We start from the raw sequence: 17,777 nt of genomic DNA on the forward strand, positions 1-17,777 counted from the left end.
ATAACAACAACAACATGACAAACACAAATCAAACAGCTGTGAAGTCAAACTGATCAATTCTGTTTATCAGGTTTAATCTGCTGACTCTGGTGATAAATAATAATATATAAACAATGTACAGGTGAGGATGATGATGATGATGAAGATGAAACTCCAACTCAATATTTATAAAAAAAAACAAAAAAAAAGCTCAATGGATCAAATTAGAAGTTCAACCAAAACAAAGTTACATTCAGTGAAGTTTCATCTCCTGATCAGCTGCACTACAGTGTGTGTGTGTGTGTGTGTGTTAGTGTTTGTGCAGGACGCTCTGCAGGTCCTCTGGGAGCAGCCCGATGATGCTCTGGATGAATCCGTCCAGCTGCTCCACCACGCCGTCCTTCACCGGGAGCTGCTGCCTGCGAGCCTTCGTCTGCAGACAGGAAACACTCAGTGACTCCGCCCTCCTGATGATGATGATGAGGAGGAGGAGGAGGAGGAGGAGGAGTCTGTTACTCACCAGCTTCTCTCTGAGCTTCAGGACCAGGTCCACTATCTCCACCTCAGACTTGTCTTTGGTCCATCCCATGAGATCCTGGAGGACAGAGGACGAGTGTGAGCGCTGTGTGTGTGTGTGTGAGAAACACTTCTGGATCCTCTGTGTGTGTGTGTGTGTGTGTGTGTGAGAGCACTTCAGGATCCTCTGTGTGTGTGTGTGTGTGTGTGTGTGTGTGAGAGCACTTCAGGATCCTCTGTGTGTGTGTGTGTGTGTGTGTGTGTGTGTGTGTGTGTGTGTGTGTGTGTGTGTGTGTGTGTGTGTGTGTGTGAGCACTTCAGGATCCTCTGTGTGTGTGTGTGTGTGTGTGTGTGTGTGTGTGTGTGTGAGCAGAGGATGAGTGTGAGCGCTCTGTGTGTGTGAGAGCACTTCAGGATCCTCTGTGTCTGTGTGTGTGTGTGTGTGTGTGAGAGCACTTCAGGATCCTCTGTGTGTGTGTGTGTGTGTGAGCACTTCAGGATCCTCTGTGTGTGTGTGTGAGTGTGTGTGTGTGTGTGTGTGAGCACTTTAGGATCCTCTGTGTGTGTGTGTGTGTGTGTGTGTGAGTGTGAGTGAGCACGTCTGGATCCTCTGTGTGTGTGTGTGTGTGTGTGTGTGTGTGAGGTTGTCTGGATCCTCTGGTGTGTGTGTGTGTGCGTGTGTGTGTGTGTGTGAGCACGTCTGGATCCTCGTGTGTGTGTGTGTGTGTGTGTGAGTGAGCACGTCTGGATCCTCTGTGTCTGCGTGTGTGTGTGTGTGTGTGTGTGTGTGTGTGTGTGTGTGTGTGTGTGTGTGTGTGTGTGAGCTTGTCTGGATCCTCTGGTGTGTGTGTGTGTGTGTGTGTGTGTGTGTGTGTGTGTGTGTGTGTGTGTGTGTGTGTGTGTGTGTGTGTGTGTGTGTGTGTGTGTGTGAGCACGTCTGGATCCTCGTGTGTGTGTGTGTGTGTGTGTGTGTGTGTGTGTGTGTGTGACTCACAGCGTCACACAGCACCTCCAGGTGGAGACTCTCCAGCTTGTGGCTCATCTCTCTGTGACGGTGTCGGTACCATCCGTCAAAATTTGGGGACCTGAAGAACTTCCTGCAGAGCAATGACATCAGATCATTACATCACTCCTTTATTCTTTATGATGTCATGGTGATCATGTACGAGCCCCTCACCTGTAGAGACCCAACCAGTCCCCTCTGAGCCCTGAGGTCAGCTGAGGCCCCGCATGGTCCAGAGTGGACAGGAAGTCCTCCTGACTGAAGGGACGGATCTGAGGAGGGGTCTGGAGCACAGGGACAGGCTGTCAGCACACACACACACACACACACACACACACACACACACACACACTCACTCACACACACTCTGGGCAGCTGCTCTCTCTCACACACACACACACTCTCTCTCTCTGGGCTGGGACACAGACCTTCCAGGCGCTCACAGACCTCTGCAGGGGCATCAGGCTGGCCATGTACCTCTCCTAACACCAGAGGAGGAACACGTGAGGACAACACACGGAGAACAAACACGTATGACGAGGCACACGGCTCAGTGAGCGACCTCACCAGAGGGATGATGAAGCTCTGTGTCAGCTCCAGCAGATGTCTCCTCAGGATGGCACTCTGCACCTCTGACGGCCTCTTCCTCTGGATGCCCTGCAGCCACAACACACAGGGTTCCTCACCGGGTTCCTCCTCCTCTGTGTGTACGTGTGTGTACGTGTGTGTGTGTGTGTGTGTGAGTGTGTGTGTGTTTACCTTCAGTAGCCTTTTGATGAGGATCTTGTCTTTGTGGAGGAATGTCTTATAGGCCGTGTACATCCCTACACACAGAAACAAGGCTGAGACTCAGTGTGTGTGTGTGTGTGTGTGTGTGTGTGTGTGTGTGTGTCCGGTCCTCTGGTCTGACTTTACCTGGTTTAGTGTCCAGCGTCTTTAGTTTAGCCAGCTTCTTCACCTTCACCTGTTTGGGTAAATCACCTGGAACACAGAGTCCAGAACTTTCAAGAGTCTTGATCACATCTGGACCTGTTGTGCTTCCTAACCATTGTAAGAACAATAGTGTGTGTGTGTGTGTGTGTGAGGAGGAAGTGAGGAGCTGAGCAGAACCTGACCCGACATCTTCAGCTCTCCCAGCCGCAGGATGTGAGGCCAGCACTGGAAGGTCTTGATGAAGAAGGGGTTGGTGACCCCGAGGATCACGTTGGGCCTGCGAGGAGAGGAGAGGTGAGACAGGTCAGTGGATGAAGACCTGTCTGTCTGCCTCTGGAGTGCAGGGTACTCACGGGGCCTGGGTCCTGGTGGTGAACTCCCTGAACTCGCTGTCATGGATGGTGAAGTAGGGCCGGTGGTCACAGCAGAACTTCAGAGGAGAGATGGAGCTGCAGAGCCGTCACACACCAGACACACACACACACACACACACACCAACCAGCACCAGCATCAGACCCATAACAGACACACTAGTTGTGTTAAGTTCATCTGTGTTCAGTCAGCAGATGTCTGAACTGTGTGTGTGTGTCATCGTGTAAATGTTTGCTCTTCTCTTCAGGTCTGTTGTGTTTGAATGTTGTTTCTTCTTCTACAGCACGAAGATAGAAGTTCTGCCCTTCACAATAACAGCTCAGCATATCTCCAGACGGTGCTGTGGTTCCTTCAACATGAAACCTCTCAGTTCACCTCCATCCTCATCCTCACCTGACTAGGGCCAGGACGGTTTCCGAGGAAACAGTAGGGGACGGTGCCATGACGACCACAGGTTCACCGAGCAGCATGAGCTCCCACAGCATCTGCAAGTGGATCAGGACCGGCTGGAAGCACCTGGGCGGGTCAGGGGTCAGAGGTCATGTTAGAGCCGTGACCACAGGTTCATGCTGCCTACAGGTCAGGAGCTGACTTACTTGAAGAGGTCAAGCTCGTGGATGGAGGGCAGCACGGTGGGGGCGGGGAGGAGATGCTGAGGAGGAGGAGGAGACACTTCAGTTACTACTGAACCTGTTTGATCAACACACACACACACACACACACACACACACTCTCTCTCTCACCTCCTTTGGCATGAGCTTCACTGGGCTGCCCCCTGGTTTGTCAGCCTTAGATGGGATCCTCACCTGGAGAAATAAGTTGACATGAAGTCACCAGTCTGTGAGGTCATGAGAGTGAGAGCAGGAGGAGTCTAGTGTGGTTACCTGTAACACGACTCCCATGATGGGCAGATTCAGCGTTGATCCTGGCACAGGTGAAGGCCACTGGTCAATCTCATTACACACTGAAACAAACCAGCAGGACAGTCAACCTCTGAGACCCTCTGAGACACTAAGACACTCTGACGCCCTCTAAGACCCTCTGAGACCCTCTGAGACACTCTAAGACACTCTGAGACCCTCTAAGACCCTCTGAGACCCTCTGAGGCCCTCTGAGACCCTCTGAGGCTCTCTGAGGCCCTCTGAGACACTCTGAGCTGTTTGTTCCCCTTTATCGAACAGCGTCTCACCTGCTTCAAGGCACGGCTCCAACTTCTCAAAATACTCTGGGGCGATGATCTGGAGCAGCGAGTGGAAGAGGTGATGGTATGGAAGCCTGGAGACCAGGACCAGAGACTGAGGAGAGACCGGGACATTAGCCTGACAACTCTCTGCTGAAATCAGAGCTCAGAGACAAACTCACCTTCTGGAAATAGCCTCTCTTCACAGAAACGTCCTTCACTTGACGGAAATACACGTAACCATGGAAATGAGCCACTTCTCTCTGCAGAGGGACAGACAAGAGGACAGACAAGAGGACAGATGAGAGGATAGACAAGAGGACAGACAAGAGGGAACACTCATTCACTAACACAGCTCAGAACATTCATGACATCAACTAATCTAATCATTAAATACTACATAAGACACGATAGTCAATCAATAGTTTTAAGAACTTTATTGAACATCATAATAATGGTGTTGAACCTGCAGGGTGACCGGAGCGTCCAGGCTGTAGGCATCAAAGCAGGAGCCCCTCCGACCCACAGACTGACGCAGCCTGAAGCTGAACTGAGTGTCCCCGAGGCATCCTGGAGCACACACACACACACAACACAACACAATCATGTCAGTGCTGACTGGACAGCTGTGTGTGTGTGTGTGTGTGTGTGTGTGTGTGTGTGTGTGTGTGTGTGTGAGAGAGAGAGACTTATTCTCACCTGAGTATGAATCAGGGAAGGATAAGTAGCAAATGCTGGTTTTCTGTAAATAAATGACAGAATCCTTATTCAGATCTATGATCCACACACATTCATGTTCTAATTCAGTAATCGTCCTAAAGGGTTTTAAACTAAATGATAATAAACTCCAGAATGAACTCAGACTCTAATGGCTTTAATAAAAAACTGTATATATATATATATAAATAAACAAACACATTACCTCCTTCTCAGTCAGTTTCACATCCGGGGGATAAATCAGCTGTAAACATCAAAACAAAACACATCAGTCACGTGTTCGGACACGATGACGTAACACAGCACAGGGTTCGAAACATCAGCAGCATCTTCATCTTCACCAGCAGAGTAAATAAAGACACTCCACACATTTATAACTCTGACTGATCTGATAAACATCTCTCATATTAAACTGCATCTGACATCTTACATGAATCCTGAGGACGCAGTAAACTAAAGTGTCACAATGTAAACAGCCTGCTTTTGAATTAAAGCTAAACTTCTCAGTTCTTCACACAATCCTGAGATCAGATAAGAGAAATGTGAGGAAATAAACTAAAGTTGAGGAAGAGAAGTTTAGATGTTATTGAGAAGTTTAGATTGTATCCATGGTGATCTCACTTCATAAAAACATAAATTGTGTTTTAAACGGAATGCATATTGTCCGTATTCTATTGACATTGAAACAAAGGATTATAAAGGCTCTGCTGCTTTACATGTGTTTTATGTAAATTCAAATTCTGTAATATCTAGCACTGCCTTTATAAATCATATACATAATAACTTAAACTGAAATAAATCTGTAACTCCAGTGGTGACTGATGCTAACGCAGGTGCTAGCTAAGCAGCGGTGTGTTGGATGAACGAGAGCCCCAGCTAAGTGGTGACTTCAGCCTGAACGCGTCAATAGACGTCAGATGTTGAAACGAGGAAAGGATCGATAAGTTATCTTCGTTTCGTGTTTTCTGATTATAACGCGTAATTAATGAAAGACAATAACATTAACTCGGCCCATTTACCGTCACTAAATAAAGCAGAGCACTATTTAACACGGAGACTGACTCCTTTGTTACACCGGCACGCACCTCAATGGCTTGCCCGAGCTCCAGGTCGAAGGTAACAACACACACGCACTCCAGCCACGACGAGAAGCGAAACCACGGAGCCCGACTGTCTCCGCTCTCCGCCGCCTCCTTTCGCGGGGAGATGGAGCTGTCAAACGGGTCCATCACCGCCGTGGCTCCGCGTCCTCCATGTTTATCCGCCGTTTCTCCATCAAATGGAGAGATTCTACCAGCAAAAAGCCCTGCGCTCTGCTGCCCTCTAGCGGGGCCTTGTAGCGGTGCAGCAGCGCGAGGAAGCTCACAAATCAGATTTTTTCCTGCGATTTATTTCTCAGATAGAAAATACATTAAATATTCACATTAACTCATCCAAACAATAAACAATTTTTATTTCCTAATGTCTCGAATTGTGCATTTTTATTGTCATATACTCAATACTTAATAACACCAAACAGCTTTTATGTTGTTATTATTATAATGTAATCAATGATTGGTCCCCAGTAAAATGTCCAGCTGGAACTGGATTTCCTTTCAGTAACAACATGAGAACAAGCTCCTCAGCCTCAGACGGACTTTGATTCATGAACTTTGTCTGCTTGAGCTGTCACATTTATTGAGCTACTAATTGTGTTACTGTGTTTTGAAACGCTGTTGGTTATGAATGTTAAATGTGTTGCAGACACTTTAAGCTTTGAAAGTAACGAAGGTGAAGTTTGAAAATTGTGGCTCTTTGCTGCCATTGTCTCCTTGGCTTATCTTGCGTAGTATTATTAATATTTGTATGATAATAATCGCGTTCCCACACCTTCAGCGCAGGAAGACTTCATGCCAGCAATTAACTGAGAAGTATTGTGAAGGCCTGTGGAGCTTTTATTGTGAAAGGTTTGGAGGAAGTACGCGGAGTGATCTGTGTGTATAAAAAGCGGCCGCGCACCGCTTTAAGCACTCCTCCTCTCCTCTCCCCTCCTCTCTCCTCCCCCTGCAGCCTCAGCATGGCCGCCCTGACGGACCCCGGCTCCTTCTCCTCCTTCAGCCGCTGCCTGACTCGCCACCTGCACCTCCGCCTCCATGTGGACTTCTCCCGGCGCGTCCTCCGGGCCTGCGTGGAGCTGACGGTGGAGGCCCGGGAGGACCGCTTCTCCTCTCTGGTACCGCCGACCCGCCCGGACTCAGCTAAGCTGCGGCAGCTACGAGCTACAAACACGGCGCAGACACAGAGCCACACTGAGCACCCAGTCTGCACCGGGCTGACTCCGCTATTACGACTTTACTACACTATTATCTCTTATTCATGCTGTCGTAAATGACTGCAGCTGCTTTACGGCTGTTTGTGTTCATTCACACCGTTTAAGATCCGTAAGCGAATTCTGTCTGTAACAAAAATAACATCACATTTAAACTTCAGACTTAAAAATACAAAACACAAGAAGGAGACAGTAAACACGTTTAACACAAAGAATCAGAATGTTCAAAGTTAAACATGTTAAACATATTCTGATGTTAGCTGTCTAAATGCCAATGTGCTGCGTTTGGTCAAGTGTCAAACTGATGTGATTTGTTTTCACTCAGTGAGACTGAGAGCGAACCAAGCAGTTAAAGCCTCATCTTAAGGTCTCTGATGTGTGGGGACTTTAACTTTACACCAAAGTTAATTTGACTGAAGTATCAGAAGTGTTTGTATTGATCTGAAAGTAAAAGTGAAATCATTTCTGTTTATGATTCAGAGCTCAGATCAACAAATATGAGGAAGTCTAACTTTGTTTGTTTAGTTGAGAATGGAACTTAAGGTTTCATTTTAACTCATTGAGCTCTGAGCAGACTGAAGCTTGATCCTGTAGTTTGTGTGTGTGTGTATGGCAGGTGGCAGTGTGTGCGTGCGCGTGTGTGTGTATGGACGGTGTGCAGTGTGTGTGTGTGTATATATGGCAGGTGTGTGTGTGTGTGTGTATGTGTCATAAAAGTGAGGTTGACCTTATCAGCTTCTTGTCTCCGTGGACTCTGGCTGCTCCTGTAGTCCAGGATCACGTGTGTGTGTGGACCTGAGGTCAGAGTTCTGTCATTAGAGGAGCAGATTAGATGGACAACCAGGAAGAGACAGACAGACAGACAGACAGGGAGTGGAGACATCAGAGGGACCTGGACATGAGACAGACAGATGAAGGTATCACGCCTTAGTGACTCCATGTTCCTCTCCTCCTGCTCCTGCAGACGCTGGACACCAAAGACCTTCAGATCCTGGAGGTGACGGCCAACGGACAGAAGGCCGAGTTCAGCCTGGGGCCCAAGCACAGCTTCATGGGGACGCCCCTGCACATCACCCTGCCCTTTGACCTCTCCAGGTGACCCTCTGCTCCCACACAGCAGCAACCTCAGTGTGAACGTCAGGGCAGGGGTTGACTGATAAGTTCTGAGCCTCACCTGTGTGTGTGTGTGTGTGTGTGTGTGTGTGTGTGTGTGTGTGTGTGTGTGTGTGTGTGTGTGTGTGTGTGTGTGTGTGTGTGTGTGTGTGTGTGTATCAGAGGTCAGCATGTGATCCTGAAGGTGAGCTATGAGACGTCTCCCTCTGCCTCGGCGCTGCAGTGGCTCTCGCCCCAGCAGACGGCGGGGAAGCAGCAGCCGTACCTGTTCAGTCAGTGTCAGGTACGTCTCAGGACTAACGACCGCTTCACTTCACTTCCTGTGTTTCTCCACTGTGGAAAGTTTCTGCAGCTTCTTTGGTAACTCGGCTCATTTCTCCATCAGAACCTCAGAACAGTTTGAGGTCAGACCCTTCCTCTCTTTCTACATCGACTCTTGTTGCTCCACTGAGCTTCACTTTGTGTCCAAAGATGGGAGAAACACAACTTCCTCCTTTTGTATTAGAAGGGAGGAAGTGTTTGTGTTTGTGTTCTACTTTAATGTGAGGAAAGTTTCAGAAACCACAGATGAATCCTGAACTTCAGTCTCTGCCCTGAATGTGAATCTTTCCTGGCCTCTCTGAGCGCAACTAAAGTGACCTTTGACCTCCTACAGGCCAATCACTGCAGGAGCATGGTCCCCTGTCAGGACAGCCCGTCTGTCAAGCACACCTACTACGCAGAGGTACACACACACACACACACACACACACACACACACACACACACACACACACACACACACACACACACACACACACACACACACACACACACACACACACACACACACACACACACACCTGCATCTGTAAACTGAAGCGACTATGAATGAAGAAGAAGAGAATATGCAGAACGTGATGATCAAACACGAACATCAATCCTGTGTGTGTGTGTGTGTGTGTGTGTGTGTGTGTGTGTGTGTGTGTGTGTGTGTGTGTGTGTGTGTGTGTGTGTGTGTGTGTGTGTGTGTGTGTGTGTGTGTGTGTGTGTGTGTGTGTGTGTGTGTGTGTGTGTGTGTTCAGGTGTCTGTCCCTAAAGAGCTGGTTGCAGTCATGAGCGCTGTGCATGACGGACAGGAGCCCGACCCTCAGGATAGCGGCCGCATCATCTACCGCTTCAACCAGAAGGTCTCACCTTTGACCCTTTGACCTGTGGTGATGTGTATGATAACACTATAATTAATATAATGTGCTTGCTGACCTTTGACCTCTCCACAGGTGCCCATGCCCTCCTACCTGATTGCCATTGTGGTTGGAGCCCTGGAGAGCAGGTACACACACGCACACGCACACACACACACACACACACACACACACACACACACACACACACACACACACACACACACACACACACACAGTGAAGGGTCAGAGGTCACAGTGAGGTCACGGCTGCTCTGTGTTTCAGAGAGATCGGGCCGAGAACTCGGGTTTGGTCTGAGAAGGAGTTTGTGGACAAAGCAGCGTTTGAGTTCTCTGAGGTGAGAATAAGCCACGCCCACAATCACTTACAGCCAATCACAGGAGAGTCATCAAAACATTGAGTAGGATTTTAGTGTGACGTGATTTTGTAAGTGTGTGTGTGTGTGTGTGTGTGCGTGTGTGTGTGTGTGTGTGTGTCTCTGTGTGTGTGTGTGTGTGTTAGACTGAGACCATGCTGAAGACAGCTGAGGGTCTTGTGGGTCCGTATGTCTGGGGTCAGTACGACATCCTGGTCCTGCCTCCCTCCTTCCCGTACGGAGGCATGGAGAACCCCTGCCTCACCTTTGCCACGCCCACCCTGCTGGTAAACACACACACACACACACACACACACACACACACACACACACACACACACACACACACACACACACACACACACACACACACACACACACACACAGTCTACATGTGTCACAGCGTACTAACAGGTGTGTGTGTGTGTGTGTGTGTGTGTGTGTGTGTGTGTGTGTGTCCTCTTACAGGCAGGAGACAAATCTCTGTCCAATGTGAGTGAAGACTTTGTCAGGTTTTAAATGTAAACATTTAAATGAACTAAAGAGTAAAGAGACCAAGAGATGAGTGTGTGTGTGTGTGTGTGTGTGACCGCAGGTCATCGCTCACGAGATCTCACACAGCTGGACCGGGAACCTGGTGACCAACAAGACCTGGGAGCATTTCTGGTAGGTGTGTGTGTGTGTGTGTTTCTCTGATGGTGTGTGTGTCTCTGATGGTGTGTGTGTGTGTGTGTGTGTGTGTGTGTGTGTGTGTGTGTGTGTGTGTGTCCAGGCTGAATGAAGGTCACACAGTCTATCTAGAGAGGATGATCCAGCGCTGCATGGAGGGAGAACAGTTCCGTCAGTTTAAAGCCATCGGGGGCTGGAAGGAGCTGCAGGAGTCTGTGAGTCACACACACACACACACACACACACACACACACACACACACACACACACACACACACACACACACACGCCTCCGATCAGCTGGGTTCACGTGTCCTCTCACCTTCAGGTCAACACTTTCGGAGCCAACAACCCTCTGACCAACCTGGTGCCCAATCTGAAGGAAGTGGATCCTGACGACGCCTTCTCCTCCGTGCCGTACGAGAAAGGCTTCGCTCTGCTGTACCACCTGGAGGAGCTGATGGGCGGGCCGGGTACGACCTCATCACACGCTAAGGCTCAGGGCCTTCAGGGTGACACGTGTGCTGACCTGTGTGTCTGTGTGTGTGTTTGTGTGTGTGACTCATGCAGAGGTTTTCATCGGCTTCGTGAAGTCGTACATCCAGCTGTTCGCCTACAGCAGCGTCACCACAGACGAGTGGAAGGACTTCCTGTTCACCTACTTCAAAGACAAGGTGACTGACACACACACACACACACACACACACAGACATGACGGTCACAGAAACAGGAAGTGAAGCGTCTTTACCTCCAAGTGTTCCTAAGTTGATGTTGGTGTTTGCTGTCTGATGTGAGCGTTGGTGCAGTTACACAAAGAGGCCACCAGATGTCACAGTTTAGACCGTTATTCATCATACATGATAATGATAGATCAGTAGGGCATGTGATGGTAATAAGACTGTGTGTGTCCTGTGTGTGTGCCCTGTGTGTGTGTCCTGTGTGTGTGTCCTGTGTGTGTGTCCTGTGTGTGGTGTCTCAGGTGGACGTTCTGAACAAAGTGGACTGGGTGGGCTGGATGCAGACCCCTGGGATGCCTCCTGTCAAACCTAAGTGAGTCCTTCAGCCTGAGCTTTGCCTCCATGTCTGTCTCCACTCTGCGCTCACTTCCTGTGTTTTCAGGTACGACACCACGCTGGCAGACGCCTGCATCGCTCTGTGCCAGAGGTGGACCAAGGTAACGTGAATCTGAAGCCTGAGCTGTTAACTGTGTGTGCGTGTGTGTGTGTGTGTGTGGGGTTAAACTCTCCTCCTCTCCTCTGCAGGCCAAACCAGAGGACTTGAGCGGCTTTAAAGAGTCGGACGTTAAAACTCTTTCCTCCCATCAACTCATCGAGTTCCTGTCGCTGCTCCTCCAGGAGGTGAAACACTTAACACATCTTCACACCAGCTGAGCTCAGTCAGTTTGGATTCTTCATCATTCCACAACACGCCAGAGCAAAGGGAAGGGAAGGGAAGGGAATGATTGTTCCTCAGGTGAAGTGTAGAGGAAACCAGACAGGAAGTGAGCAGGTAGGAAGCTCTGGTCCAGATCCACCTGAGACAACCTTCAGGTCCAGGTCCAAGGAGGCCAGAACACATTTACACATCCAGACTGAAGTTTGAATCAGACCTGAAAGCTTGATCAGATCTGAAGCACATGAGGCAGATCCACAGTAAACGAGGCCCTCTAGTGGTGAGAAGAGAGAACTGTCACAATCTACTTACAGACAATGTTTAAGAAGAGTTTAGATTTAGTGGAGCCATGTGACCCAAACATGGGCGGGGACTGACCCACATGATGAAGATGATAATGATGTGTCTGTGTGGTGCAGGCTCCTCTTCCTCTGAGCCATGTGATGAAGATGCAGGAGCTCTACAGCCTCAACTCCTACATGAACGCAGAGATTCGATCCAGGTGAGTTTTATTACCACACTGATTACCCAGAATGCACTTCAGACTCACACCAGGAGCAGATAGTGATAAGGGTCGATTGATAAGTTCTGAGCCTATCCAATCAATCAAACCTTTAGTGTTAATCACAATTTAACTAAATGATTCCTGTTTCTATTAGAAATCTGACTCTGGTTCTGATTGGAGGGTTGATTGATAAGTAGTGATCCTGGTGCTGCCGGTTTGACCTCCTCCACCTGCTTTGTGTAAATCTTCCTCACGTGTTCTTGTGAAGGTGGCTGCGACTCTGCGTCAGGTCCAAGTGGGAGGAGTCTATTCCCATGGCGCTGAAGATGGCGACAGAACAAGGCAGGATGAAGTTCACGCGACCTCTCTTCAGGTAGCGTGACGTTTTTGGATGATTGGTCGGTTCTTTCTCACATTTCAGTATCGATTTCTTATTTGATTGATCTGTGTGCGTCTCCCCGTCTCCGCCCACAGGGAGGTGTTCCTCTTTGATAAGTACCGTGAGGAGGCGACCCGCGTCTTCCTCGCCCACCGGGGGGCGATGCACCCGGTGACGTCCGGCCTGGTGGCCAAGGACCTGAAGGTGGACGCCTCACAGAGCAGCAGCTTGTAGAGGCGGAGCCAAACACACATACACACACACTTCTCTGCATAAAGTAGAACGATCATGAACAATCATACAAAGTGATTTAATTGTTGTTCATCTAAGATTCTGAAAGTTTTGGAAACCCGGAGCAAAGAAACAAAACTCTGCTTTTTTATAATGAAATAAAATCTCTGCACAAATCTGAAGTGGTGCCTCAAAGTATGACATCATCCTTCCTGTCCTGTGTGTGTCTGATGTGTTATAACTTTATACGCTTATAAAGGAACATGAGAGGATTGAATGAAGCGGCTGAGTCATCAACAAAAAAGACAAATTCAGGAAGAACGGAAGAAACAAACCAAAACCATGAGTCTGCTGCTTCACAACAACCAGGCTGTGGGTTCATTCACTGATGTTATAAACTATGAGGTTTGTAACATGTGACAGGTATTCCATGTGTTCAGTGTTCTTCATTGTTTGAACCCACCTGAGGTCAGTCACAGGTCTGACCTGATGACCTTGTGATGGTTCAGGTCTTCATTCTCTGCATCATAAACAAACAGGGGATCTGAACTTTGGCACCAGTGTTTATGTTTCACCTCTCAGAGCTCTGTGACTGTGGAGGGACGTTCAGTCTGGAAAAGTCCTGTGATGTATTCAGGCTTTCTGTTAGCGTTAGGGTCCAGCAGGAAGTGTGTGTGTGTGTGTGTGTGTGTGTGTCAGTGTAACGTGTGAGTGTGGGAGTAAAACACACAAGAGTCCAGCAGCTTGTGTGGAAGCTCAGTCGTCCTAAAGCATCCAGCATTTGTGAGGACGAGTCCTGTGTTGCTCAGGCTCAGGCCCTGGCTCAGGCTCAGGCCCAGGCCCAGGCCCAGGCCCAGGCTCAGGCTCAGGCCCAGGCTCAGGCTCAGGCTCAGGCTCAGGCTCAGGCTCAGGCTCAGGCTCAGGCCCAGCGAAGGTCTGGGACTCGACCCTCCTGGTGCTCCTGGACTCTCTGCTCCTCCAGCTGAGAGACCAGAGCGTCTCTCTGCTCCACCACCTCCAGCATCTCCTCCAGGATCACTCGCTCCTCTGCAAGCTCCGCCTCCGACTTCAGGTGGTCTGAGACAACAAGTGACATCATCACAAACAAAGTCACAAAGCTACAGGTGTGTGTGTGTGTGTGTGTGTGTGTGTGTGTGTGTGTGTGTGTGTGTGTGTGTGTGTGTGTGTGTGTGTGTGTGTGTGTGTGTGTGTGTGTGTGTGTGTGTACCATCCACAGCCATCCTCTCCCTGAGCTCCTGCTGCAGTCGGCTCTGTCTGTCCTCCAGCTGCAGCTCTCGAGCACTGAACACAAAGTCAGGAAGAACCTGTCAGCACAGCCCTGTGCTGAAGGTCAAAGGTCAAAGGTCACACACTCACAATATCAGGAGCTCAGACTCGTAGCGGACCAGAGCGTTCTTCTGCTGCACCAACAGGAACCACTGCTGCATCAGAGCGCCGCTCTCCACCCGACCCAGGCCTGCAGCACACACACACACACACACACAGACACACACACACACACACACACACACAGACACACACACACACACACACACACACACACACACACACACACACACACACACACACACACACACACACACACACACAGACAGGTATTAGTATGACTTTGGTCCACCGGATGACCTTTCTGACCTCTGTCTTGTGCTTCTCACTTGTGTGTGTGTGTGTGTGTGTGTGTGTGTGTGTGTGTGTGTGTGTGTGTGTTCTGACCCTCCAGGTGAAGCTCCTGCTCCTCACAGTCATTAGATTCTCCCCAATAATCTGCAACACACAACACACACTCAGAAAAGTCCATGTGTGTGTGACAGAGTGTGTGTGTGTGTGTGTGCATGTGTGTGTGTGTGTGTGTGTGTGTGTGCATGTGTGTGTGTGTGTGTGTGTGTGTACCTGCTTCTCCTCTCAGAGCTTTCTCCACAGCCACTCCTCTCTCCTCCAGTTGCTTCTGCTTCTCCTCCACCTGCTCCAGCTGCTTCTGGATCATCTGACACACACACACACACACACACACACACACACAAACACACTGTGGGTCAGGGGTCATTTAAAGGGTTTAAGCTGATACCATTATTTAACAAGTGTGTGTGTGTGTGCGTGTGCGTGTGTGTTTGTGTGTGTGCGTATCTGTGTGTGTGTGTGTGTGTGTCTCTGAGTGTATGTATGTGTGTGTGTCTGTGTGTGTGTTTGTCTCTGTGTGTGTGTGTACCTGTGCTCGGTGCAGCCTGCCCCCCACTTCCTGTCTGGCCTGCCTGCGTGCCGCCCTCTGAACTCTCCGTGTGATGGCGGCGTCCAGCTCAGGTTCAGTGGGAGCGTCGGGGTTAAACATGGCGTCCTCCCTCACGCTCAGGCTGGACGCCTCCCTCGCCTCGGCCAGGACGCCCACCACCTCTGTGGGACAGGAGGACACACAGGACACAGAGGCGCCGAGCCTGTCCTCCCTCACCGAGCGCCTCTGAGAACAGGAAGCTGAGGTCAGAACACAAACTCTTCCTCTTCTTCTTCACACCTCTAAGCATCAGACTGGAGTTCAGAGCTCTTCATCAGTTCCAACACATCGCTGCTCTATCAGTCACAACTCACAAACTAAACACTAAAGTCTGAATGAACCTCTAATCAAACAGGAAGTGGTCACTCAGGCTCTCTCTACCTTTATGGTGTACGCTCGCTTAAACGCCAGAGCGTGAGGAACGTACGCCGGCTTCAAGGAGGAGGAGGAGGAGGAGGAGAAGAAGAAGAAGAAGAAGAGTCAGCAAACTCCAGCGTGTTTATCTGTCAGTACGACTACGGGAACTACAGGAACTACAAGTACACCAATGATGATGATGAAGATGATGATGATGATGTCACCACACTAACACAGTCACGTGTTTACATCCTGTACCTCCTCTTCCTCCTTTAGCTTCGCTCTCTGAACCTCAGACGTCAGATCAAGCAGCTCAGCATGCAGCTACAAACACACCACTGTTAACCTGAGGGCTCGGGGGTCAGGGGTCAGGGCTCAGGGGTCAGGGGTCACTGCCCTCTCTGTGTGTTGCGTTGTGTTGTGTTGTGCGTTCTTACATGTGTTCTGCAGTGCAGCGAGCATCTTTGCAGCGTGTTGGACGATTCCAGATCAGCCTCTTCTGTCAGATGACCTCTGACCTGCAGCTCTGCCAGATCAATGCAGAGCAACACAGTATAGAGCGGAGCAGAGCAGAGTGAGCGGTACATGTTTGTTACTCCAACTCACCTGCTCCTTCTGATCTGACTGCTCTCTTCTTTCCCTTTGATAAAGCTCCGCCCCTCCTGGTCCCGGGGAACACAGCCTTCAGCAGGGCTCTGGCTCCGCCCCCTTCACGCAACTGTGCGTCTCCCTGAGCGTCTCTGAGGCTCTTCAGCTGGTGGAAGAAGGTGCTGCCCTACACACACACACACACACACACACACACACACACACACACACACACACACACACTATTTATTTGCTGCAGGCCAATAAAAAAATGGACCACGGGCTGCATTTGGTCCGCAGGCCGGAGTTTGGACACCCCTGCTTTAAGTGGTCTTGACTGTATTGTGGCTGCAGTACCTGTCCCTACCTGCAGGGGGGTGAGGAGGTGTGGGGCCTCGCTCCTCTCCTGCTCCCTCCTCCTGGGGGGCCGTTGGGGGCTCCTGCTGGGCCCTGCAGACCTGGAGCCTCCAGGAGCCCAGGAGGAGGAGGAGGAGGAGGAGCTGTGAGGAGCCAACGCCCTCAGGAGAGCGTCGCTGTGTGAAGGTGTCAAAGAGCTGCCAGCCTCCTCCTCTTCCTCAGTGTGGGGGGAGCATAATGAAGAGCAGCTGTCCAGGGTGGGAGGGGCCTGAAGGGAGGTCAGCACCGTCAGGTCGATGGGCGTCGGCCTACTCTGTGTGCTGCAGGAGGAGGTGGAGTCGGGCTCCTGTGCTTCATCGTGAGTGTGTGAGGAGTGTGTGGAGTCGCTTCTCTCAAGAGGAGGAGGAAGAGGAGGAGGGAACTCTTCTTCTTAAGTAGGGAGGAGAGAAACAAGACGTGTGTGAGATGGTTAGATGTTCTGAGGCTGCATGTCTCCTCCTCCACCAGCAGAGGGAGACACACCAACACATGACTCAGTAAACATCAGCAGGATTCCAGAACAAACTGCAGCTTACCGTCACTCGTCTCCACTTCACTGCTTCCCTCATCATCTTCATCAGACTCTCCGTCACTGTCACGGTTGTCGCCCTTGTCGCCCTCCTCCTCCCCCTCCTCTTCCTCCCCCTCCTCTTCCTCCTCCAGCTCCTCCTCCATCTCCGCCTCTGAACTGTAGGGAAACAGGAGTTTAGCTTCTCCTTCAGTGTTGCTGAGGAAGAATGAGATGGAACCTGCCAGCAACCATCTGACCTCTGATGTGATTAACCAGACTTGATGGAGGTATAGAATGGCACTAAGGTAACCTCTGACCTGTGTTCCTCCTGCACACTCAGGTTGTAGTGGGTCAGCGTCTCCACGGCGACCTCAGGCCTCCCTGAGCTCTGGTCGTCGTTCTCCAGCTCCATCCGCTCTGATGTTCTTCTCCTCATCTGCCTCAAGCCTAGCTCCGCCTCCTGCTGCAATGCTGGAAACACACACACACACACACACACACACACACACACACACACACACACACACACACTAATGCTTTAGGACTCTAAGTACTGAGTGAGTTTGTAGTTACAGATGCTGATGCTTGGACTGACGGTTGTGTGTGTGTGTGTGTGTGTGTGTGTGTGGGGTCTCACCTGATGACCTGCGTTCTCCTGCCAGTGCGTCTGAGGACGAAGCCGCTGGTGCCAAACTGAGCGACGCCTGAACAAAGCAGGAGAAAACATTTACTCAGAAATCCACCTGGAGTTTAAGGAGAAATAAGAATCGACACAATAACATGAACAACACAACTACACAA

General features: G+C 50.1%; 3 protein-coding genes across 3 annotated transcripts in view; 1 reads left to right on the forward strand and 2 right to left on the reverse strand.

Moving 5' to 3' along the window:
* Positions 1 to 50: 50 nt before the first annotated feature.
* On the reverse strand, positions 51 to 6,023 carry dennd6b (DENN/MADD domain containing 6B). Its single transcript, XM_076169151.1, has 20 exons — positions 5,786 to 6,023; positions 4,906 to 4,944; positions 4,683 to 4,725; positions 4,450 to 4,553; positions 4,166 to 4,246; positions 3,993 to 4,098; positions 3,688 to 3,767; positions 3,547 to 3,609; positions 3,400 to 3,455; positions 3,197 to 3,319; positions 2,785 to 2,880; positions 2,614 to 2,708; positions 2,414 to 2,479; positions 2,258 to 2,322; positions 2,066 to 2,155; positions 1,927 to 1,980; positions 1,673 to 1,782; positions 1,490 to 1,592; positions 500 to 574; positions 51 to 412 (listed from the first exon to the last, which is right to left on the reverse strand). The coding sequence occupies exons 1-20, from the start codon at positions 5,927 to 5,929 to the stop codon at positions 290 to 292; spliced, it is 1,716 nt and encodes a 571-aa protein (XP_076025266.1). The 5' UTR covers positions 5,930 to 6,023; the 3' UTR covers positions 51 to 289.
* Positions 6,024 to 6,688: 665 nt separating this feature from the next.
* Positions 6,689 to 13,019, forward strand: lta4h (leukotriene A4 hydrolase). The gene is made up of 19 exons (XM_076169202.1): positions 6,689 to 6,912; positions 7,973 to 8,103; positions 8,284 to 8,404; positions 8,777 to 8,845; positions 9,186 to 9,290; positions 9,381 to 9,433; positions 9,571 to 9,643; positions 9,808 to 9,948; positions 10,130 to 10,153; positions 10,257 to 10,327; positions 10,434 to 10,545; positions 10,659 to 10,803; positions 10,901 to 11,004; positions 11,310 to 11,380; positions 11,450 to 11,504; positions 11,593 to 11,688; positions 12,142 to 12,224; positions 12,496 to 12,600; positions 12,702 to 13,019. Exons 1-19 carry the CDS (start codon positions 6,757 to 6,759, stop codon positions 12,838 to 12,840), a joined length of 1,854 nt encoding a protein of 617 aa, XP_076025317.1. The 5' UTR covers positions 6,689 to 6,756; the 3' UTR covers positions 12,841 to 13,019.
* A 50-nt stretch (positions 13,020 to 13,069) lies between these two features.
* LOC143015278 (protein-methionine sulfoxide oxidase mical3b-like) overlaps positions 13,070 to 17,777 on the reverse strand; it is a 13,815-nt gene continuing 9,107 nt past the window's right edge. The window contains exons 18-30 of the mRNA XM_076169214.1: positions 17,614 to 17,680; positions 17,294 to 17,447; positions 17,002 to 17,153; positions 16,437 to 16,855; positions 16,088 to 16,256; positions 15,919 to 16,007; positions 15,506 to 15,556; positions 15,065 to 15,310; positions 14,749 to 14,842; positions 14,572 to 14,622; positions 14,215 to 14,314; positions 14,066 to 14,139; positions 13,070 to 13,914 (exon numbers count right to left, since the gene is read on the reverse strand). Coding sequence (XP_076025329.1) covers positions 13,757 to 13,914; positions 14,066 to 14,139; positions 14,215 to 14,314; positions 14,572 to 14,622; positions 14,749 to 14,842; positions 15,065 to 15,310; positions 15,506 to 15,556; positions 15,919 to 16,007; positions 16,088 to 16,256; positions 16,437 to 16,855; positions 17,002 to 17,153; positions 17,294 to 17,447; positions 17,614 to 17,680 — 1,824 coding nt within the window. The 3' untranslated portion in view covers positions 13,070 to 13,756. The remainder of the gene's footprint in view (positions 13,915 to 14,065; positions 14,140 to 14,214; positions 14,315 to 14,571; positions 14,623 to 14,748; positions 14,843 to 15,064; positions 15,311 to 15,505; positions 15,557 to 15,918; positions 16,008 to 16,087; positions 16,257 to 16,436; positions 16,856 to 17,001; positions 17,154 to 17,293; positions 17,448 to 17,613; positions 17,681 to 17,777) is intronic.

Source organism: Genypterus blacodes, unplaced genomic scaffold, assembly GCF_046128005.1.
Source record: "Genypterus blacodes isolate CSIRO-AG114 ecotype Tasmania unplaced genomic scaffold, CSIRO-AGI_Gbla_v1 ptg000014l_1, whole genome shotgun sequence".
NCBI classification, from domain to species: domain Eukaryota; kingdom Metazoa; phylum Chordata; class Actinopteri; order Ophidiiformes; family Ophidiidae; genus Genypterus; species Genypterus blacodes.